At 31.1% G+C, this 26,372-nt stretch overlaps 1 protein-coding gene across 2 annotated transcripts in view; it reads right to left on the reverse strand.

The window, feature by feature from the left end:
* Positions 1–26,372, reverse strand: part of LOC129968764 (1-phosphatidylinositol 4,5-bisphosphate phosphodiesterase classes I and II-like) — a 538,878-nt gene that overhangs the window by 252,166 nt on the left and 260,340 nt on the right. For both annotated transcript variants that reach the window (XM_056082994.1, XM_056082993.1), the window contains exon 3: positions 13,960–14,028. In XM_056082994.1, coding sequence (XP_055938969.1) covers positions 13,960–14,028 — 69 coding nt within the window. The remainder of the gene's footprint in view (positions 1–13,959; positions 14,029–26,372) is intronic.

Consider the following 26,372-nt stretch of genomic DNA (forward strand, 5'->3'; position numbering starts at 1 on the left):
TAAGATCCGGAGACATCGATGGCCAGTCCATACGTCGAATATCCTCTTCCTCAAGAAAATCATCAACGATCTGTACTCTGTGTGGACGCGCGTTATCGTCCATAAACATGAATTTTGGGCCGAAAGCACTCCGGAACAACCTCACATAGGCTTCAAGGATCTCATCCCTATAGCGATGTGCATTGACAGTACCCGCAACGAAGACGTGCAGTGGTGTACGACTGCCCAACAATATGGAACCCAAGACAAGGATTCCTCTGCCAACAAATATGTCGATTTCTTTTACGTAGGATGGATGATAACAAGCTCCTCGCTCTCTCCAGATGAAGATTCGATGAGTGTCACTCTGTGTGGTAAATTTCGACTCATCACTGAAAGGAACACGCCCCCATTCTTGCTGTGCCCAAAACTGATGTGTTCGGCACCACAACAACCGGACTTTCCTGTTGGATGCAGTCAAAGGGACGCACTCAACTGATCCCCGGGAATAAATGGCCCACTCTGCTAGACTTCTGTATACTGTTTGTCTGGAAATTCTTATTCCAGACGCAGCAGCAAGGTCACGAGCAAGTTGAGGAGCCGTTGTCAGCCAATGCCGTCGTGCGCTTAATGCCAAATAGCGATCCTGTGCAGGCGTCGTTGCTCTGTGACGGCCTTGGCCGACCTTCCTGGTTACAGTACCACTTGTTTGGAATTGATTTCATAACCTGGATACCACTTTCGGTGCCACTTGTAACCATCGAGCCACCTCCGTTTGAGACTGCCCAGCTTCAAGCCTGTGAAAGACTTTCCATCTCAAGGAATCTTCGAAACAATTATGAGAACTCATTCTCACTGGAAACAGGTCAAATTTTTTGTTTTAATGCAATATTCACAAAATTGCAGGCAAAAGTCCCAGATGCCTAAACGGTCTAATTTCAATAGTTCCTCAAAAATTAATGCTAAATAATATTTTTTCTCACAACAAAGGTTAATATCGTGTTACCGGTCCTTCACAATATATAAAAAATAATTTGTTTAAATTTTACTGGTAGCCATTTAGAATTAGTTTGAAAAACATTTTTGTAACCTTAATTTTGGACATGAGTGTATATATATATACTCAATTTTATTCATTACAGTGCGAAGACAGACGTAAAATGGAAATGGCATAAAGTAGTAATGCATTAGAAAAGCATATAAGATGAAGGAACTCTCCAGCCAATAACAAAACAATTTAATCACTTCCTCTTATATCTTATTTTATATTTGCATTGTGCATTTTGAATGCAATACCACGCCAAACGTTTCGTCATTCTTGATTCTCAACTTATTCCTTTGATTTATCAACATTTAACTTAAAATAAAAGAATATAAAATTATAAAAAAATCTATAAAATATATTTCATGTGAAAAATTAATCAAAGTAAAAAAGGAATAATTTAAAGAATTGTGTTTGTGTTTGTTTCAAATCATGTTGAAACTTGAAGATAGTAAAATGAATGTCACAGAATGGGAAAATATCCAATTTTCGTGAAGTTCGCAATTATTTTATTATTATTATTATTATTAAATTTCTCTTATACGAAATATAGAGAAAGTATTGTTATTGTTAAAAATAAACTTCATCCTCCCAAATTTAGCGAATCTCCATGTTTTATGGCTTCTTGATTTCTACAAATTTATTTTTCGCATTATCTCTGTGTGTTTGCTCATCTGTTTGTGAATTAGATAGATCAAAACAATTTGAGCATATTGTCTTTAAACCAAATTTGTAGACATATATCAAATTGTAAACGAAATCCATTTAGAGGAAGTATGCTTGTCAATACAATAACTTTAAATCAAAACGGATGTATGAATAAAATTTGATATATAAATTTGACATCTTAAGTGTAATATCTATCAAATTTGGAGCTAAATCCGTTTGTGGTTGAACTTTCGCAGATTTGTACTTTCACAAGCACGCAAATGAGTTAACTCAAAAATGCACAAGTTATATATATGAATTTTCATATGTGATTTTTTGACTGTAATTGCAGTTTAATGTCCGATTTTGGTTTCAATTAATTAAAAAAAACGCGACTAAAACACAAATCCGACCTTCAAGTATTATTAATCGCATATCAAGGATTAATCACTGAAAATATGATTGATTCAGAAAAAATATTAAATTCACACCCAATATATTCATAATTATTGTTCGCTAATGCTATAGAAGCCATTCGTAGCATTGGTCATTGTCTAAAATTTTATGCAACGGTAGGATGATAGAGGATAAGTAGGAGTTAAAAGAACTTTTGTTAATATCCGAAAAAATTAGTGAAAGACCGCTTCCGCAGGTTAAATAATTACTTCATACTGATTTTTAACATGTTGAAGTAGCAGTGACTACCAGCTCTCAGCTTATGATCAATGTTTTCGAATGTGTGAGTCATTTGTAAACATACACTTTGGAAATTTGAACCACGTAAGAGAACTAAATTTAAGATGTTCAAGTCACCAAATAATGACAAAATTCAAAACAGCGCAAGATGTTAATTGTGGCACCAGGAAACGTCTAAATTTCATGAAATCCACTAGAGGAAATTGCGGCTTACCCAAATCCCAACGCCTTTTGATACGGCGCAAAGACTGCTGACATTTCAGTATTAGCGATTTCATTTACTACAGCAGTTCGCACAGTACTGCAGAGGAAAGCGCGCCAAATCCCTTCAAAATATCGTCTGCAGGATCGAGCGGATATTTTAATTAGTCTCTGCATCAAAGTAACCGGGTTTCAAATTGTATTTCCACTCGCTTAGAATAAAATCTGAATTTTCGATGAGGCGGCTGGATTTTCGACTCGGTGATCAAAGCCCGAAGGAGATCCGAGTTTTAATCGCTCCGTTTGAAGTTGCGACAGGAGGATATGGGAAAAAATTATAATAACTCTAATGAACTGTGAGTTAAAACAGAAATTTAGCAGAAAATTCATTACAGCATCAGCAATTTTTTTTTCTCCCCGTATAATTACAAGAGCTGGAATTTTCAATAATTATTAAATTTATCTTTGCTGTTTTATTTCTTATGATCATTTTAATGTCTTCCAGCGAGGTTATTTTACTTACCATTTTGTTAACTATCACATTAACGCTTTTGGAACATAAAATAAACAAAAACGAATAAAATTATAAACTCAAATCCGAATGTTATTAGCATTGCTTCAAAAATAATGATAGAATTCTACTTATCAATTACGAAAAAAAAGAGAGTAAATGTCAATTTCTTTAAAGACATTTCCTGCATGATTTTCTAGTTTTATATCCTATAAAGTAGAAATTCATTTGGCACATTTCTTATCATTATCTTTGGCTTGTTGACTCTTTTAATTTAATTATTAAAAGTTTTTTTCGTATTAGCTCGACATTTTTCTCTTTGTTTGTCCTGGTAATATTCTTACTCATAACCGTAATTAAGTTTTTTCTGTAGAGATGGAGCGATTCCGAACTAAAGAGAGCTTTCATAACGAAAAGAAATTTTTCTATGACAAAATGTCGGACCTCATTTGTTTCCACAATTGGATCTCATTTACTACTTTTTTGCCAAGAGTTTTGTATTAGTCTTTCTGTCAGAAACATCTGCTCTCTCTAATTTCGCTACTCAGATAAATTATCCTAAGTAAACATTCTTCAAATGAATTTCTTATTCTAATGCTAATTGCAATGTAAAAAAAGGTCAAGTATTTTGAAATGTAGCTAATTCGAAAGTTTTTGTATCGAATTAATCCGTAATTTGAATTTCTTACAATACCTTGAAATTCTTATTAACATATGTGTTATGTCGCGCACATGTATGCATCCTATAATTTCATCTTCAAAGCCATGTCGCATACTACATGAATATAAACAATACTACAATGCATTTAACCTTTTGCACTCGGATGTCTTCTCTCAAGCTCCATTCAAGACGGTACATCATTTTGACATTTTATTGATTTATTTAAAATTTCAATTGATGAAAATACCTACAGAATAATAAAAAGATATAGATTCCTTTTTCAGGAAAACTCAACATAAAATAATTGTATATATTTATTTTTTGGTGTAATAAACGAGTCCTTGCATTAAATGAATTATAATGTATCGAATTACTTTCCCTAGGGCAAAGGGTTAGTATAAGTGTTTGATAATGTGGTTTGAAAGGAAACAACTTCTAAACATGATTTCCGCAGACATACAGTAGGCAAAATGATTATTTGTACACCACTTTTTTTTAAAGTTTTAGAAACATATAAGCAGCTATTTTATTCATTGCGACGTGTGAGCGTGAGTTAGTTGTTTATTTCTAAGTAAACGAAAAAAATATTCTGAAATAATTGAAAATAAAAATTTAATCTTACAAACTTGGAAAATTTCTTGCAAAAAGTATATTTGTACACCTATATCTCCGGTAAGTATTACTACCATTTCATGTAATTTTTCAAATTATAGTTAATTTTTTGGTTAGTTTGTATTTTTTAAACATTGAAGGTTATCTTTTTTAACAGTTAAGGTCACTCGCAGAGAAAAGTTGAGATATGGCCACGAAATCAAAAGAAGTCTCTTTAGACATGAGAACTCATATTGTTAACCTTAATAAAAGTGGAAAATCTTATCGCGAAATTCAAAAGATGGTTAAGTGACCCTTTACAACTATTGGTTACAACGTAAGAAAATATAAAAATACTGGACGCGTTGAAAATGAACGCAGGCCAGGCGGCCCGAGTAAATTAACTTCAAGAAATAAACGAAGTATTGTTAAAGCAGCTATTAGAAAACCACAAATTTCTGCTCAGAAAATTGCAGATGACCTTCTCGCATCTTCTAACATTAGAGTGACAGCTCAAACAATAAGAAATGTGTTACATAGTGCTGGTTTAAAAGGCAGAACTCCGAGAAAAAAAAACCAATGATCTCTAAAGTAAATAGAAAGAAGCGTCTAGAATTTGCTATGAAATACAAAGACAAACCGATGGACTTCTGGAAAAAGGTTATTTTTTCTGATGAGAGTAAGTTTGAAATATTTTCACCCCCTAGTATCCAAAAAATCTGGCGAAAAAATAAAACAGCCCTTGATAGTAAAAATGTACTTCAGACCCTGAAACATGGTGATGGAAATGTGATGGTTTGGGGCTGTGTAGCTCATGGCGGTGTTGGAAAATTACACTTTATTGACACACAAATGACAGCTTTAGGTTACATTGATGTGTTGCGGCATAACTTATTAGACAGTGCTAGAAAATTGGGTATCGGTGACACTTTCTTATTCCAACAAGATGACGATCCAAAACACACTGCGATAGTTACTAAAACATGGTTGCTTTATAATGCGCCAAGACGCCTTGAAACTCCACCACAATCCCCGGATATAAATTCAATTGAAAATTTGTGGATGCTATTGGATGCTCAAGTCCAAAAAAAAAAATATTACAAGTAAAAATAGTTTGAAAAAAGCACTCATGGAAGCTTGGGAAGAAATAGATCAAGAAACCACCAAAAATTTAATAGAATCAATGCCAAGACGTCTTGAAGCAATTGTAAAAGCCAATGGAATGCATACAAAGTATTAAATTTCTATAAAATAATTATAATTATGTTTAAAATTTGTCACTAAGTAAGTGTGCAAATACTCTTTTTGTATAGTTTTTATAAAGTTTTATTCATTAATCAACTAAAGTTTATGTGATTGTTTTTTTGTTGATATTTTATTATTATTTTACCTCACTAGAATATATTTCTGCAATTTTAACTTAGTTACCTTATTTTATTTTGCTATAATATTCCAAAATTGAAGTGTACAAATAAACATTTTGTCAACTGTAAAATAATAAAATACATGAGTACTACATCACTCATACGCAAGCGACATCAAAATAAACTAAAGACTGATAAAAAAAAAATATTTAACCAATTCATATATCACACAATGCATCTGATGCCAAAATGCGAAATAAGCGAATTACAGAAAAAAAATTTTGTGGTTCCTTGGGAAATATTATCCACTTGATAATGGATAATGGCTTGAAAAAAACATTTTACGATTTTAGGGTTGCAATATATATTTTCATGATCGACGGTAATTGTCAAACAAACTGAATTTTAGTTTTTGTTTGTATTTTGTAATTCTAACCATTAGTTTAAAAATGGAACTTTTATTTTTCAAGTTATTGACGGTGGCACTTCACGGTTAATTCTACTCTTGGATAATCGAGGTTCTTTCCGTTATTCGTGTTTATTTGCCTAATTCGAAATCAAACAAATATTTTGCAAAATTCTTCGTATTTCTGAATTGTATCTGATAATTAAATACCTCCATATCTTTTATTATTCCAGTCGAATTGTTATGAAAATTAGAAAAATTTGGTAAAAATATATATAATAGCAATTTTACTCGCATAAATTGTTGGGCTATCTATTCAAGACACGTCTTTAAATTTGCAACCGGATATTAGGCAGGATAAGGAGGTGGAGATGAAATTTTTAACAACGATATTTTTCCTATTTAACCCATTTGTGTGTGTAATGATATTGAATTGCAATAATCAGTCAGTATAAAATTTCGACTTCTGGGGCTAGTCTACAAAAAACTACTCTGTTTAGAATGGGTCAAATAGAAAGTTATGATTTGAAGAATCCTTTAAGGCATTTAAAAAAACCTATAAAATTAAGCTGTAGGATGTAATACCAACTTAATTAGATCAGGTATAAATTTAAATCTGCATTTTTTTTATACTTTTTTTTAATTTGAGCTTTTTTTTTAAATTCCACTTAGGTGCATTTTGTATAGAAGGGAATAAATAGTAAAATTTTCATGTCAATATTATTTGCTTTTTTTTAAATGCTGATAAAAATTGAGTTGTTGAAAAATGCGTATAAAATTTTTTTCTATCAATCGGAAGTCAACAAAAATTTTATTCGATATAAATCATTCTATGATATCAAATGACATCACAAGGGTCTAAAAATTAAAAAAAATTAAATTTGAAAGAGAGAACAAATTTTTACTTTGTGGTGATTGATCCTCGACGATTAAAAAAAAATGTTTAAGAGCTTAACGGACGTCGGAAAATGAATAAAGACTAAAAATTGAGACATTTTCAAAATTCATTTTCAGCACTTTTTTTAATTGACCATTATGATATCATTCGAAATCGTAGAATAATGCTGTTGAAATAAAAGGAAATTCAGTCTCGAATTTCGAATGATAGGAAAACAGAGTTATTTTTCGATGATGCCATTTTTTTTCTAACTCGAATTCTTCAAAAAATAACGTAGGTACTGACTTGAACATTTTAACAATTATTCTTTTCTATAACACATACCCAAATGAAAATCCAAAAAGTTCGTTCTAATTTAAACAAATGGAAATATTTATCCAAATTTGCACTTTCAAAAATTTACTCTTGATTTAATTATAAGCAATTGTTATTTTTCATTTCTCCTTTTGTAAGAATAAAAAGTTTCCTATAAAAATAAGAAATTGGACTTTTTAATAATTACAACTATAAAGTTATTAAACTTTCTGGTTAATAACGTTTTATTAATATGTAAAAACCCGTTTAAATACTTTAATCATCCCAGACCTTATCCGGCAACTTTTCCGGGTGCAGATTTAGAGGCCTGTTTTGGATAACCAACACCATAACTTAAGTCAATAAAATTTCTGTTACTTATTTTTTATTAAGAAAAGTAATATTCGAGTGTATTATATTTTAAGTGATCATAAGAGAATAATTTTTAAAACTCTCATTTTTTATTTCTGCAAAATGTTTTTGATAAAAAAAAACAAAAAAAAAACACCTAGATAAATTCCCACATTTTTTTTAAAATTCGGCATTTTCCAAATGAGATACAATTTTTATTGATTATTTATTAAACTTAAAGTGTTAAGCATTTTTTGTTAATTAAAAGGCCATATTTATTAAAGTTATTGTTTTTAAACTTATTATGTAATTATCAATTATCGGTTTTGATTAATTATTTTATTTAAAGTGCTGTACATTATTTTTTTATTAAAAGTAAGGATTTATTAAGGTTATTGTTTTTAAACATCTTAAAAAAATTATTAGTAGTAAATTAATAATTATTGCTTTTAATTAAAATTATTTATTGTTTATTTTTAATTATGTATTGTTTATTAAAACTATAATATATAAAAGATAAAACTGTAATATTACTGAAATAATGTATATTTCTTTCTTTCTTTTTACTGTATTCGTTTCTAGAATCAATTTTCCTTAATACGAATTTTTTTGTTTAAATGGAATTTCTATAGCATTTCTGTCAATTTCGTATTTACCAAAGCCACTATATTTATCATTAATTAAAAGCTGTATTTATTTTTAAATAATATTTTGGTTCCAAACAAACTGAAAAACATTCGTAATGAAAATAAATCTTTATATAACTAAGAGCATTCGAGTTCTTTTATTTCAACATTTGGATCTCATTTCGTACTTCTTTGTGGAATATTTCATTTTAACATTATTGTCAGTAATATCTGCCAAAACTAATTTTGCTCTCTTAATAAATCATCTTGCGTAAACATACATAAAATTAATTACTTTCTTCATGCATATTTCGACGTAAAAAATTCTAATTATTCAACATTTATGAAACAAGTGTTCTTACTGTTCTTAATGGCAATCTTATTAAATCTTTTCTTGGATTTACTTTATAACATTTCACGTGTTATTATAAAGTGTACATATCATGCTGATCTGTGACGAAGGTGAATAACATTATAATGCGATAATTCTTAAGCTTCAACAAAAAATGTATGTCTCAATTTTCCATAACCAGCTTTAATGGATGACGAATAAAAAGAATAATAATAAGGTCTTGCTTGTTTAAAATAATCGTTTGTCAAAAAGGAAAAAACACTGAGGAAATATTTTTTTTTTTATCCAAGAAAATATTATTATTTTTTTTATCATTTCCTGCTATTTTTTTCTTATATTCATTTCTGTTCGCAAAGAAATAAATTTTCTTTTTACCTATTGGCTTACAAATTTATTTAATCTCCTAATTAGATTCTTATAAGATTAACATCTTATTCCCGATATTTATTGTTATTTCGACAAATTAAAAAAAAATAAAAAGCACAAGATATTTTAACAAGATTTTTTTTAAAATTCATTAAACATTTAAATATCAAATTTATGATTGAGACTTATTATTACAACTTAATTGAAAACTATTACAACATTTAATTCGGCATTTTTTATCTCCATTGTGAGATAGAAAAGAAGAAATGGCTCAATGTTAGATATAATTAAACGTTTTAGCTTAACCATTTTAGATATCTTTATTGTATGAATGTTTAATCTACTACTCTACAGGTGGTTATCAAAATAATGGAAACACCGTAAATTTATAAAGAATTCCTTATTAGTATGTTGTAGGGTCGTCTTTGGCATGTAATACAGCTTGGATTCGCCTAGGAACCGATTCATACAAGTGTTAAATAGTGTTTAGAGGAATATTGTACCATTCGTCCTGGAAATATTGTGAAGTTACTGGGAGAGTTGCCGGTGGAGGATATCGATTCCTTTATGAACGGTCTAAAATAGACCATAACGGTTCAATTATATTGAGGTCGGGTGACTGTGCGGGTCAAGGCAGATGTTTAACTTCATCCTCATGTTCATCAAACCATGATTCTCTGCATGGATAGGGGTTCATCAAACAAGTCTCTCTGCATAGATAGGCGCATTACCATCCTGGAAAAATCCATCTCTTGCAGGAAGTAAAGTTTGCATCTTAGTATGAACCTGGTGAGCTAAAATTTCTCTATACTCCTCCCCAGTCATCCTTTTTTTCAGGGTTACGATTGGCACAGCAGAAAACCAGGACATGGCTGCCCATAACATGACAGATCCACTCCATGCTTGACAGTTGAAAGCAGACAATCATGATCATACGCTTATGCAGGTGTCCTCCAAAATGTGCATCCTTATTTTTGTAGAGAAAAGTGAGAAACATGATTCGTCAGACCATATTACTTTCTTCCACTTATCGATAGAGTAAGTCTTGTGAGTGTGACACCACTGCAGACGCCGTTTACCATTCACATCTGTGACAAGTGTCTTGGAAATTGCTGCTCTGCCATAAATTTTCTGTTTATGAAGATGCCTTCGTACTGTAACCACTGACACTGGAGAATCCAGATGGGTATTGAGTTCTGCGGTCACTTTTGATGCAGTTGTTCACTTTTTAAACATTACAATCCGCTTCAATACCCGTCGGTCTCTTTCACTGAGCTCCTCTTTCCGCCCACTATTTTGCTTGTCGAGCTTGTCTTGTCGCGCTGTGTGTACACTGTTATGACTTTAGACACCGTACCTCTAGAAACGCCTAAAAATTGGGATGTTTCGGTTATACTTGCTCCAGCTAGACGGGCTCCTACAATTTTGCCTTTTTGAAAATCTGAGAGGTCCGACATTTTACTCTTTTGAAAAAGTCCAAGAATTGCATAATTTCAATAAGTTTCACATTTACTACCAGAATATAAACATTGCTATTTATAAAAAAAACTGGTGGCTCTTATTATATTTTAATGCTTACGAAGCGCATTCAAAAATGTCACTTTTATTCATAGGTGTTTTCATTATTTTGATAACTACCTTTATCTAGCCTTAAAGGGAAAAAATGTATTTTTGTTTCTATGCTGTCGTTTATAGGACAAATTGTTTGATCTAGAGATACCACATTTAGTACACATATAATTTGCAGGATTGGAATTGTACATGGGCAATTATTTTTTGAAACTTTAATCTTAAGTTTAAATAATAAAAAAATAAATGAGATTTTGATTCTATTTTGTAATAAGCAAAAAATATTATAAGAAAAAACATTTTTACACTTTTTTTAAATAATTTTTTTTTCAACTGTATTATTTTAATTATGGTGTGATTTTTTTCACCTAAATTTTATGAATTTTTAAACAATCATTTTTTGCATGGTTCTCAAGAATGAAATTCTAACTTTTATCATTGTTTCATATGATATTTAATCATGAGACTGTCTTCCATTTTTCAAACTTAACTAAGAAAGAATCTTCCAATTCTCTAAGCAATTTATATGAGAACACCAGAGAAAGAGATTACATTATCTTAAAAAAAAATATGAAATTTCAAAGAAATATTTAAGTTTCTAATGATATTGCAGTGTCATGAAGCTTGACTTTATTATGCGCATAGAACTTTCTAATGAACAGAACAAATTTAAAAACATTTAAACAGTATTTCTTTAATGTCTGTCTGTTGCAATTTGATGCTTAAAAATTCTTTGTTGAGGCAACTAACAATCGTTTGAAATCGTTCATTTTTAAAATTCATTTCAAGTAACGCAATGTATGAAATCTAAATTTAAATTAAATAAATGGATAGCTGAGTTCTGAAAATATTTCAATATATTATTGAAATCCAAAACATATAAGTGATTAAAATTTCAAAAATTTCAGCCGCAGACGTGGAGTAAAATAATGGATTAAAAATTTTCATTTTTATAATCATAAAATAATTGGAATTAAATAAAAATTATTAAACATGAAAAAAATTAATATCAGACGATAAAAATCAAATAAAAAATAAAAACAAAACTTTTTTTATAATTTTCAGTGTTTCTGAGATTAATTTCAGCAATCTCGTTTATCGTTAATGTAATTCAATAGCTGACTTACTCTAAAAATTTATTTAAAAATGGAAAGCTTATTTCAAATTTCTTTTTAAATTAAAACAGATGGCTTCATTTGAAATATATGGAATCTATCTGAGGACAAAACTTATTCTACCTGATTTGCAAGAGAAATTGAAACAATATAGACCGCGGTTTGTAAATCAGTCGGTGGAACACGGACAATCCCGGATAGAAAGAATTCAAGCACCTTCCCAAATTTTCGCACCTGCGGCTCTGAGGGGAAAAAGGCGGGAAAAAACATCAGATATCGAACGAACGGCGCTTTTCTCTGTTCAGCTAACACATTTTCTTTCCTATTTTTTCTCCTGCAGTTTCTATCCTGTTCCTTTTGCAGACTGTGAAGCGAGGCAAGTGGAATGCCTAATCTTTTCCAAAGCTCTCCAATCGAAGGAAGATTTGGAATTCTGTGCCCAAAGATTCCGATTTCGCATAAATATTCCGCCGGAATGGATCCCGTTGTTGCAAATATTGCATTTTTTGTCGTTCCATCTCAGCAGAGTGGAAGGGGAATGTCAGATATTAAAGATGGGAGGAAAAAAAGTTAAATTTGACAGTTTGACAGAAATGCGTTTTATTGTTGGCTGGTAAGTAAAATTCGACTAAAAATTGCTTTATTTTTTTCTACTGTGTCAAAAGTATGGATACATTTCACGTTTATGTCTTATGAGTTAAGTCAATAGTTCATAGCCAAATTCGTCAAGTGGTGTATTTGGCGAGTAGCTGACTTGTCAAATATTGGATACGTTTAATTCCCTTGAGTTCTTTTAGCTTAACTTGATGCTCCTGATTCCCTTAAAAAATTATTTTAAGCATCACATTATTACAAACATTAAAGCCGAATTATTTTAATCATTTTTTTTGTCATGCACTAGCTGGTTTTCGCAGAAGAAATAATTTTGGAAATATCGTTTGAAATTTAAAACATCTGTCATGTTTCATTAGGAATGATTGAAAGAATGATATTTATTTTCTTATCGACAATGAATACATTCATTGACATTGAATGATACATAAAGGAAAAATACAAATAATATATTTTTTTAACTTTAAATATAATAATTGTACTATGCTTATAGCCTTCGCGCAAGTGCAAGTAATAGGCTAGTCGCAATCGAATGAACAGTATGGCTGCACATAAAATACGAACAAACAAAAATTCATTTTTTTATATTAGATATGAGCTTCCTAAATGCAGCCGAGTCCCATGACATCACAGTGCCATTAGTTTACAGCAATGGAGGAAAAACCACATGATAAAATATATGATAAAATAATAAAAATAATTCAAATTCCATTGCAAAATTAGATCTATTCTTAAAACTTATGCAAAAAAATGACATTAAAATTAAGGAATGATTGCAATGAACAAACCTGATATAATTAAAGAATTATTTTTTAATTTTAAATGGTACGGAATTTAGTTTTGCAATATAAATTTTAAATTCTACTACCATAAAAAACCCCTCCAAAATTTAGCATTATTTTTAAATAGTTAAACTTTTTGAAAAATCGACACGAGGTGCACATTTCTACACTTCAAAGTATATCGGAGCTATATTTGTATTTTTCGAGTTCTTGACGTGTAGAACGCCAACACACACATTTTCCTTTATTGTTAAAAAAAATGAAGGCGCTCAAGCTTTGATATACCTCTTAATTTTAATTTTTAAAGTTTACAATCTGGCAACAAGAATGCATTTTACCAGAATACTCACAAATTTCGATGAACGTCACTTTAATCAACAAGATTTACCCGTTAACAATTTTATATCTGTGCTATCAAATTACATGACAGGTTTAATTTCTGGCGAGGCTTTAATTTTGGAACTTCAGTTAACAATGGGTGAGATAATTATGAATCTCATGTAATTATACCGCTAGTTAATAACTTTAATTCAGATTTTAAATTTTTTAAAAAATACAATAATGAGATATATTTATGACTCATGAGCAGATAAATTATAGAACTGAAAGCAGTAATAAAATTGCAGAAAGCATTTTTATTACTTTCCAGAAAGCATTTTTAATGTATAAACTCGTTGGTGAAGATATTTGTATCTTCCAGAATTTCATAAATTTTAATACTTTACGCTAGAAACAAAACACCAAATCTTGCCAAAAGTTATTAATAAAGCAAAAGATGATGCAAGCAAATTGTTATGGAAGAGTATAAGCCTTATCCAAGTAAAAACTCTCGGAAAGACAAATTATCTTGCATCCTATTTGGTGGTGTAGCTTTAGTTTTCCCAAAAGTACTTACCCTGGGTGTCTTGGCATATTTCCCAGTTCTGGTGTCGCGTATGGAAGATATTTCCAGAAATTCAGTTTCCTGAAAAGAAGAAAAGAGACAGAGATTACAAATGAGAAACGGATAAAAAAGATGCGAATGTTTACATATTTAGTTAAAATACCTTTATGATTGTGTATTTTATTATTATTTTATGTGAAATAGTTATACATTTTTGAAGAACAATTGTTCTAATTAAAACGTTTGTGCACAAAAACATCATATATTCCCAAACATTGCTACACTGTTTGAGGAAGAAAAAGACATAGCAACTCGACCGTCTGGTTAAAGAAAAATTCCTCTCCCCAAGCTTGAAGGCATCTTTTACATCCACGTTATTATCTGGAAATATAAACGTTTCTTTCTAAATTTGTTAATTTTAGAAACAGCCAAAATCAAGGTTTAAAAATCACTTTTCAGCCCCTAATTTCTATGATACTGCAGTTATCGATGAACTTCAAATACAAAAGTATTCGTCTTAATGAGGTCTAATTTGGCTAATTCGATTATTTTTTCTACCTACAATATTAAGAAAGTTACAGCGAAATGAAAATTTCACCCCCCAACCATTTCCACCCCTGTTTAGCTAGATGGGCCTTTTAGATTATGAAATCATTCGAGATTTTTACATTTCTAACAACCTATTTCACGTCAATTAAAATCCAAGCAAAATTTCTCTAGTTATTCTATTTATAAGATAACATGAGCAAAACGTCTTCCGCATATTTATACATATAACTTTAGAACAAAGAGTAGTTTTGGGTTGTAGAAACCATGATCTATAAAGAACTGAAGTAATTTTCCCGAATTCTTATCAGGAGAACCATTGCAATAGGTAGTCTTCCTCTAGGAATGCACCTACAATCATAGACACCACAACGCATCTCTGATTCCAGATCCTTGTTAGATTCGGTTTACAGTTTGTGAGGATATGTATAGAAAAGACAGAAATCCACATTGTTCAAGAGAAGGCTTGATTATGCCGAGGACGAAAACCTACAATTAGTTAGATTTCTTGCTGAGCTAACCCATCCGTACATTGAAAGGCGTTGAAATTAAATTGCCACAGAGGGACACTGAGCAACTATTTACAGAACATTTCATATTAAACAGAATAGGGATGATAAAGAATTAGTAATCGAGATAATTCTTCATTACAGGGACAAAAAGCAATAGCATGTGTATGGATTTGTCATTTTACAATTTGACGTATAATAGTTTAAATATGAGGAAACAGAGAAAAATAAAGCATAAAATTTGCAAAATTAATAAACATGAAGATAAGAAAATATGTACAGAAGGAACTGAAACATATTTGAATAATTAATTCAAAAAAAATACGAAACAATATACAAAAGTTTTTAAAATGGGAAAAGAAAATTATGAAAAACAAACACACAATTTTCATAAGAGAGAAACGAAAATGTTAAAACTCAGCATTAGGTTTGGGACAAAGAAATATAGTATTTAAAAATATGCGTAGCAGTTGCTAAATAATAATTGAGAATGGGTTTTTAATTACCTAAATTGTGAAATTTTAATTTTGAAAAGGAAATATAGGGCAACAAGAATTAGATGGTGTAAGCAGCAAATCTAGAGTGCGTGATTATCTTTAACTTTTAGGGAATATTTGAAAGCATCATATTACATTTAAAAATAAACTGAACATTTATTTTTTGAAATAAGCTTGTAGAAATGGTGGCCACGGCTATTTGGAAAAATGAGATTAGAAAAAAAATAATAAAATAACTTGAATAGGACGATTCATATCCAATATTCAGAAAAACAGCATAGCATATCGTCACAGCTCTTTGAACAAGACACTTCATATTGATCTTTTTATTGTCTTTGTGTTAAATATTCATCTTTTAAAAATAGAACCTGAAAATATTAACACAAGAGCCGATATCCCGTGTCGGGCAAATGACACATGTGTCTTTACTATTTACTGGTATGATCTCTTCGAGTCTTCGTATTCGCTTTATCCATAGATATTAGACCCAGTGGTGTTGCGAAAGTAATTGGCGATTGGACTATAATATGATTTTTTCGCTCTTATTCGTCATCAGTGGCTTAGCAGAAGATGATGAGGATTATAGCGTTATTTTTGTTCTTTTTATTTCTAAATTGGCAATAACTTTAAATTTCTTCTTTGAATTTTCTCTTAAAGAAAGAATAGGAAGCAAAAATAACTATACAATCGCTCTCCAAAGTAACAATTTTGGCTTGCCGGTCGGTCATTCTTTGCCTGGGGTCTTTCTTTCCAAGGTCTTCATATTCATAGTTTCATTTCACATATATAGTTCTTCCGAATCACTTGTTCAATTTGTTCAACGAAATCTTCTGTTGCAAGAGATTTGTGCCTTCTTCTCTTCCGTCAAAAACATGGATTAAATGATTTTTCACCTCTTTTGTGAACAGAAATACTGAGCTTCAGACCAAAGCTTCCAATCTAATGATCCGTGTTCCTTTGTAATGAGGGGATTAAAAGGAACGTCAAGACTCATCTTGCAGTATGAGATGAAAAGTTCTTCAAAGACTGGATTAGAAACCCAACGACCGATATGACATATGCCAGAATCTTCTCAGTAATTATGCCGAAAAGTAACCATGTTTGTGCAGAACATTTAATAAATGAAAAGTGTTCATGTTATCTTATCTTGTCTTTTGTATGGTTCATTGGAGATTGAAAATAAAATGATCTTCATATTCATACACTATTAATTCATTCTGTCATGTAATTGGGGGTAAAACTTTAATGACAATGCCACGATTTTAAATTTTAATTAATAAGCTTTGATTATTAATTTTAAACTGTAATAAGTATATATCAATAATTAAAGGGAAATAATTTTAGGATAAAGTAAAATGGTACAAGCGCGAGGGACTGATAGAAATATTCTCAGCATATTGGAACTTAGTTATAAAATATTTTGATCTTTACTGAATGTTCAAAGAATTTTTTTTTTTCATATGTTAGATCTTTTACCTTTATTTTCACCTATTAGTGACACACTTTTACCATTTTTGCTTTAAATTCTATAATAAAAAGTTGTATTTAAAATTTATTTAAATACAACTAATTATTTTCATCTTTACTATATGTTTGAATTTATTATTGCAACTAATTAGTTAATTATTGCAACTATTAATCAATTTTAATATTCCTGAATTTATTAAATTTATTATTTTTTCAAATATGTCTTTCATACGGAAATAAAAAAATATTATATTACTTATTTACGTTTCTCAAATAAGAAAATATTTTCATTGTTATACACTTTTAAAAATTATTACTGTTAAAAGTTTCAAAACCTTAATACATAAATAGATGAAATGGAAATTTAATATTAAAATTCTATTTCTCAACATACAAAATGTTTAAAATAAAAGGACATATAAAGGAACAATATCTTTGTTTGACGATCTTGCATACTTCTTGATAACTGAAATGTGAGATTTGACTTATTATCTATAAAATGTTATTCATTTTTTTTTTTGGAGCTGAGGATTCGCTTCAATAATTTCTAGCTCAGAAATTAATCAAAATGTTTACTCTTTTTTTTAATGTGTATATTATTAGTAGATAATTGCATAAAAATAATTTCCATATCATTTAAAACTCAGAAAGCAAACTTGATAACGATACTAATTTTTTTTCGTCACAATATTTTGTATACTTTTAATCGTTTTTTCTAAGTATCTTACAGCCATTTTCCAATTTTTTTTCCATTATTTTAGCTATTGAATTTATTCTCAATAAAATTAAAATCAAAAATTTTAAATATTTAAAAACAGATGAAGCAAGTCTGCAACATCATCATGCTGCGATATTTTGGATTAGAATCGCCTTTGGTATTTTATTTATTGTAAATATTATGTAGTAAGACATTGTTCTTTCAAATACAGAACCAACCATCCGAATCTGATGGTATAAAATGGAAACTATATTCTTGCTTTGTAACATAATGAATCCGATTTCATCTCCATAATGTATAAACGGCACCTTTTAATCTTCGTTCGTCTAGTTATGGACTTTTTAAGATATATCGAATTAATGAAATAAGGTGTGTCCCAATTTACTTTTTAAAAAATCTGCCATAGAACTGATTAAATTTAGCTCTACATAAACCTTAAAACATTTTTTTGTTCCGGAATTGTGGAACCTTAAGCAACAACGGAAACATTTAAACTGTCAAGTTGTAATCCGTTTTATACAATTGTCAAATAATACCCTTGCTGCAGCTTTCACGGTAATTACTGTGATGTAACCAATACTTCCCCCTTCAGGTACTTGTCTATGCCATAGACAAGCGTCTATATAAACGTACAAAAATAGACCTGATCGGGGCCTTATTAAACGTGACACGGGAAGTGAGAGGAGGGTGGGCAGTTCTAATTACCTTCGGTCGACTGTCTGGGCAGGCACGGGGCCAATCAGCTCGGCTGTAAAAGCCATCAATGGTTAAGTTGGTCCAATAATCCGATTCCAATGACAGCAGTTACTTTTAATGATGCTCTCGACGCTGCAGCAGGGGGGGGGGCAACACACAATAGAAGGACGAGTGTCATCATTAGCGGTGAAGGCCCTACCGATATTTTTAAAGGAACAATTAGCGGAGATCAATAATGTATTCGTTTGAAAAATGGCATGACTCTATAGGAAATTTCTGATGTGGAGGTCTTACATAATATTTTTTTATATGTTTAGGTATGTGGCGATGAGAAATATTGTAACGGAATGGTGTTTTTTGTTATGATTTTCGGCTGTACAACATATTGTTTGACATCAAATATGATATTTTATATAGAAATTTAAAGATTAGTTTGTAAAGTAATACGGTATTGGTTTAATTTGGATAAGTTTGGGAATGCCACTGGTAGTGACTTCCCCAAACTTTGTCGCGTGCTTTCCAATTAAAGATTTATCCAGGAGAACGCCTTGCATGGCATTGGCATACGAATATTAACTTCGGTCTCAATTTAGCATTTTTACTAAATCTACCGTATCATCGTTGGCGAGTGTTTTGGTGCCTAATCCCTGGCATGCAGTTAATAGTATGCAAAAAAAATCGAATTTGACGAGTTTTTTTATCAACCATTTGAAACCAAAATTTGATACTGAACTCCACTTGTAATCATAAAATTCCGCACCAAATTTGATAGATTTATGTCATTTGCTTTATAAGTTATAACATTTGCATGCTTCTAAAAGTACAGGCTAACAGACTGTAAACACCTTATTAGATTTGGCTCAAATTTTCATAGGTCTCGAAACACAAATTCAATGTTATAGAAGTTAAATCTATGCACCAAATTTTATATGTCTCTGTTCTTTGTAAGTTATCATGTTTATTTGTATTCAAACAGCCAAACAGACAGACTTCTTCTGAAAGGAGTTTGCTCAAAATTTGATAGAAATATGCAAGTTTGATCTAAAGACTATATACCAAATTTCATCAGTCTACTTCAAAGTGTTTTTGAGCTATCCTTGTTCCATACAGAAAGATGGACAGACGTTTTCAAAAAAATGTATTCTGCAAACTCGGAGAGATCTTAAATATAGAGATTCATCTCAAGTTAGAATTTTTTAACGATTGCAATACATTCTCTATACTACATATACAAGAAAAAAAGTGCCAAATCACAAATATCTACCTAAAATTTGAAGCCCTAGCCCCAAACATGGTATCTCGACTGTTTCACTTTTTGCGTCCAAAAAATAAAAATATGCATAATTATATATATATATATATGCGAGTGTAAGGATTTCTTTTAATGTTTAAGAAGCTCAAAAACAGGTAATGTGCCGGTTAAGTATAGTTAGGTCCTATTAGTAAAGTATAGGTTATATAGGCATAGGTCCTAAAAATTAATGTAAATGTTTTTGCTATTATTTGGCTGTTATAATAATTATTATCAACCTGGAATGTCAAAACGATGCAATTTTTAGAATATCGAATTAGACTCAAGGCCAAAGAGTTATTCTTGGTTCATTTGTCTTGTCTTCAACTGGCTTTATTGCATTATGTGTTTTATTCTGAACGTAAAATTTTTTACATCATACATTTTAGAGAAATAAACTCAGACAAAAAAATTATCAGGCTAATGAATCGAATGTGATATTCCGTTTGGAGTTACCCTCCCATCTTTCCACACGAAAAAGCATTTTTTACTCTCTCGCGTTCGTAATATAGAAAAATTATTCGAAATTTTAACAAATCTATCTCTTAGACCTCCATGAGTTCGAAAAATAATTTTTGGTAGATGTTCGAGTCAAAGATAACTCAAAACTGTGTCCGTGACAATATGACTCAAAACTGTGTCTGTGACAAGATAACTCAAAACTGTGTTTGTGACAAGATAACTCATAACTGTGTTTGTGACAAGATAACTCAAAACTGTGTTTGTGACAAGATAACTCAAAACTGTGTTTGTGACAAGATAACTCAAAACTGTGTCCAAGATAACTCAAAACTGTGTCTGTGACAAGATAACTCAAAACTGTGTTTGTGACAAGATAACTCAAAACTGTGTCCGTGACGAGAGAACTCAAAACTGTGTCTGTGAAAAGACACCTATCAAATTTTGAGCAATATCCGTTCCAAGGAAGTCTATCTGTCCAGCTATTTGAATATAAGTTAATATGATAACTAAGAAACGAAGAAAGCTTTATGGATGAAATTCGGTACCTAGAATGTAGACAATATAGTATGTAGTACTACAATGTACAATGTAGACACCTATCAAATTTTGAGCAAAATCCAACAAGGGATTTTTCATCTGTCGATTTCCAATTTTTGAAACATGTAAAAGCGGTAGCTCAAAAACACAATGAATTAAATATATGAAATTTGGTATGAAATTTTGCGACTACGTCATTTTGTCTCAAATTTTTGATTCAATCAATTGGGAAAAAAACGTCTGAAACACAAATCCGATACTATTAATCCCATGCTAGGGATTAATCTTCAAATAAACTCGTCAAGAATAGCACGATAGATTCAATGAAAATGTTGAACTAATGCCAAAAGTTAATATTTCGGAATTAATGTTCGCCAATGCTACGCAAGCAATTATTTTCGGTGGCACCTTTATCAGAGAATATGTGAGAAAGTTTCGGAGAGACCAATTCTGCTGATTTTATCATAGTTTTTACATTGGCAAAAACACGCGAATGACAGATTTGATTGAATAATAAAGTTAGTTTCTGATTTTATTGCGACTACTAAGAGAAATTCCAAAAACTGTATTTCAAATTAATTTTAAAGATATGCTAAAATTAGTGAAATAACTGTATGCAAATAAAATTGCTACTTAGTTTTATTTTCATATAAAATTAGTATTGTAAAGCTAAGGGTTTTGAGGAATTTTGTGTGAAATTGCTTACGTGTGATAATATTGTTACGAAATTTCCGGGGTTCGTTTGGATAGTGAGAATTATATGGTGTGGAGAACGCTCAATCAGCAGGCGGCAGTAGAAAAAGAAACAACGACGTTTATTTACACGAGGACAGCACAAAGACGACAACTATATACAGCACACAATTATCTTCAGCCGAGACGCGCAGCATACAACAAGATTCTACTGCAGACAGTAGCGCACAGCTTAGTTCAGCACTAGCTTGACTCCGTCGCTGCTCTGCTAATGTCTGGAAGACTCCTTCTTCAGCGTCGATTCCGATTACTCTTCACCGTCGCTTCCGACTACGACTACTCTGGCAGCTGCGGCTGCCTCCTTTTATAGGTCTCAGGAGGCGGGGCTAGAAGCCTCTCAACCAATCAGGAACGTTTGAGGCGTATCTCGGTTCCTAATGGATGGATCGAGAATTTGATTTACGATCTTGATTTACAAAAAATCTAACAAAATTTTGGGAAACCTTCTTTATGTAAGCATTTTACTTACAAGCTACATGTCAAATTTTATATTAAATACCTTCCAATTTTGGTAACTATAAGTCCAATTACTACTGATAACGATTTTCATATTACGCTGTTTACATACATTACACCAGGTCAAAGACCTTATCTTGCTGAAACTGCAAATTATGATGTATATTTTTAGAATAAATACATTGTAAGAGATTTAAACTGATTATGAGGACCAGAAATCATTTATTCAAATTTGTCATCAGCGCAATTAATATTTAAATTATCTGTGAATCATATATTTATTCCCTAATAAGAAATCTAAACAGACAAATGAGATGCGAACGCATCCAATAATGAGTTGCATCCAAATTTTAGAGTTAATTCACTCGAAGTTGGATGCCCCTCGCGGAACGTCGTCATGATTATACTCTTAAAAGTGAATTGCTACTTTAATTATTAATATGCAGAGAGAGCGAGTTTAAAATGAATATTAGTTGACTTAACGAAGCATCCGAAAAGAGAAACTTAAAACTCGAATGCTGTTGTTAAGGGACCTTAAAATAATTAAGGAACACAGAGGTTTCCTCTTCCTTTTGTCGGCAGAGTAAACGAAATGTGTACATCTTATAAATTTATTCCATTTGAAGAGGATGTGGAACGAAATACGAGTGCATCCTACTTTACATTATTGATCAGGCATAATTATTATACGAAATGAAAATGAAATAAAGCTACAATGAATATGATAAGAAAGCAAATTCCTAAATATTCATTAAAAGTTGAAAATACTAGCAAATCCATAGGAAATTTTCCGATATTAAACCTTCCTTTCCTATTAAACTTCCCTAAACTGTGGAGTTTTGTCAAAACATCGAGTTCAAATTTTTGAGGATTGCTATGCTTTCTTTGCAATATGAAAAAGTCAAAATATGAAGCGAAAATAGAATAAAATAATTCCACGGCAGCAGAGAAGTATAGCAAAAACTTTTATGATAATATAAGAATTAACCAGCTCAATATACTTTAAAGATAGGTTTACACTCTGGCAGTTATAAGACGGCCAATAAGACAACGCATGAGCAGAAAGGGACTGATTTATGTTTGTCACAATTCCATAAGATAGATTCACATTCCCTATTTGGCTATAAATTGCCGTTTCGGCATCCCTGAATTTTCTTTTTTCACTGCATATCGCATTAAAATGATGGATATTTACACAAAGAAACATGGCAAAATACCTAACCTAATAGATCAACATACCTAAATTTGGAAAACTGTTGGAAAAAAATGGCAAATAAAATGGGAAAAAAAACTTTTCATCAAAAGTACAAAGAGCAAAAAATACCGGAATTAATCCATGATAAGTAATCCAATTTTTCACACACCCCTAAAAAAACCCGCCAAATTCAACAAACGCATGCGCAGTAAGAAAAAAGAAATACATTACAGTGGCAGGTTGTTGAACAAAGTACCTGCCATGGACCGAATAGCATTTTTCAGACTTTCTACTATACGTATACATATGTGCTGTCTACTGGCCGTTTTATAACGTAAAAGTGTAAACCCACCTTAATACTTAATAACTTAAAATGCTCATTTTCATGATTTAAACGTGATATTTGAACTATTTATCTAATTAGATTATACTTTTTCGCTCTTTCTTAATTATAGTAAAATGTCATTTAATTAAATAGAAGGTACGGTACTATTATATAGTAGGTGTTAGCCACAGGCGAGTCACATGGCATTCAATGTGTAAAATATTGTTAATTTTAATTCGATACGATTAAATCAAACATTTCTAACAATTTCTTTCTATAATATATATTGGAATTTGATAAAACACATTCATTTTAATCATTGTTAAAGGACATAGTCTTCTAATATTTCAGAATGTTTTCTGTTAAACTGAAAGACATTCCTAATTCAAAATATGTTTTAGAGTAAGATATTAAAGCATTTATCGATGGCAAGTAAATGAAAACATATTTCATATTGTTACCTAGATAATTTAAATAAAATTATCTACGACAAAATTTGTCCTCCATAATTTTGTCGTGTAGTAATGATAAATCTTACGAAAGTTCAGACCGTCAACGTCCAGATTATTGTCTAAAATAACATGCAAAATACGTGAACTAATCTGCTTTACTATTCTACAGCATTATTTCGGAGTTATATAGAATTTAAAAGGCCCATTGATAGATTTTTTCATTGCAAATAACCTTCTTTTGATTATACAGAGCATTCGTAAGTGAATATTTTTTATATATTAACTATGCAGGATTATTAAAAGAAAAAAAAGTATGGCCTTGTTATTCATCGGACATTTGAAATAACAAATGAAAATTTAACTTCAATACAATTATAATTGTTCAGTGTAAGCTCCTTCATAAATATAAAAGATATCGTAACGATATGATAAATAATTCCATACTTTTTTAGCATGTCTGGTGTGACGCTTTGGAATGTTGCAGATATGCTTGTCTTACATTCGTCAATTTCAGTTAACAGCGATGAAATAAGCATCTGCTATTTGATGCAGCAGCAGAAAAAAATCGATTATCATCATACAAGCGTATAAACAACTTTTTAAAAAGCTTCACACCAGATATGCAGAAAAAAGTATGGGTTGAATTATCGTGCCCCACAGTATCGTTCATATCTGTGGGGAGACTGGTATTGAACAAACTGTGTTGAATTTAGACTTTCACCTATTGGATCTACGATTGATCCCCTATTTGATTTCGATTTCCAATCACAAAACAAAATTGTACTTTGTTTCATTTCCTTTTAATTTCACTGCAAAGTTGAGATATTCATTTATGAATAACTTGAACTTTCTTTTCTATCAGAAGAATCTTTTCAAATTTGAAGTGCGGAAATTTAGAAGATGAATTGAAGTATGACTAGTATTTGGCTGTGATGCAAGTTGTTAAAGTAACCAAAAGAATGTTAACATAACATTCTACATTTCAACGGAAGTAAATAAAGGCCTTTGGAGAAGAGTCAGTATATCGTCTATTGAAGCCATTTAGTGTGGAGCAAATCTATATCTGAAAACCATATGCTGCATTTCAGAAGCAATAAGCTAGTTTGGAATACAGTTCTATTATTAAAGAAAGTACCATCTTTCCAAGCTTAGCATGCTAAAAGCCAGTAATCAGTCTCCAGTACAGAACCTAAAATTTTTTTTCGGACCTTGTCAGTCCTCAGTTATCGACAATATACTTTTATTTTGTACTTCGTCAGTCTCTGGTAATAGACTTTCAATTAAGCCTCTTTTCAATTAAGCCACATCAGTCTCCGCTAATTGTCAATAAAAATTTCTTTCAGGCTGCGATAGTTATTATTAATTGACGATACATTTCTAAAAGTTTATATCGCAAATGTACACAGATCTCTGATAGTCAGTATATCAAGGCTATACGGAAATACTTGACTTTTAATGCATAAATAATAATTGTCAATAATTACTATTAATACTTGTTAAGAATCAGATTGTTTAGTTAATTTGGTATTTGAAAATTTTTGATCGACTAAAAAAATCTATTCATTACCTTCATTATTAGGTAACTTTCAAACACCAAACGAAAACATGAAATGAGAAACGACTAGCATTCTTTTTATATCAAATTCACTTTTAAAAACTATTGTTGTTGTTTGTTGTTTCTTATGGCACTTGCCATGGACAAGCCCGCTGTTACGAAGACAGCGATTTTAAGCTGGTGGGGGAGCGCCTCTTGTTTTTTTATAGTGGCGCCAACTAGGGCCAAGAGTACGACTTTGCTACTCACGCATCACTCATTCGCTTGAACAACCCCTTTTTACAGGAGGGCACATTCACACATCTCACAGATAGAACAACGGAAGAACAACCATGCCCAAACCGGGACTCGAACCCAGGACGTCCGGATCATGGGGAAGATGCGCTATCCCTATGCCAGGACGCCGGCTTAAACACTATAGGTAAGAAAATGCATATTCAAATACAAAACAGCCATCTATAAGTTTCTGTACAGAGAATACTTACAATATAACAATTAATTTGATTTTGAAAATATTTTAACAGACAGGCTGCATTCCAAATGTTTTTAAGAGTTGTTTTTTATTTCCCTAACTATGATCAAATTATCTCTACAGATACTCAAATGTATCCAAAATAGCAGTAACAGTCGTTTACTTCAGGTCATCTGCCAAGGACTTGTTCTAGATGTTTCTTCACTTATGCCTTCTGTTCCCATTCCTTGATCTCATCACTGCACCTCTTACTCAAGCTGCACCCCGTTGTTTATAATTACTAATATCTACATATATGTACTCTAATAACATTATAATATAGAGACATTTCCCGATACCGAAATTGGAATAGAAAACCTTCGCTTTCTTAATATACAGTTTTTCATTTAATTGCTCCTAACAAGAACTCATACTCAATGATGGAATGGGATCATCTAGTTGTTATTTTTTCTTTTCTCAATAGTACTAAATTTTAACTATTGAATCATGTCAAA

The sequence above is a fragment of the Argiope bruennichi genome, chromosome 5 (assembly GCF_947563725.1).
Source record: "Argiope bruennichi chromosome 5, qqArgBrue1.1, whole genome shotgun sequence".
Taxonomy (NCBI): Eukaryota; Metazoa; Arthropoda; class Arachnida; order Araneae; family Araneidae; genus Argiope; species Argiope bruennichi.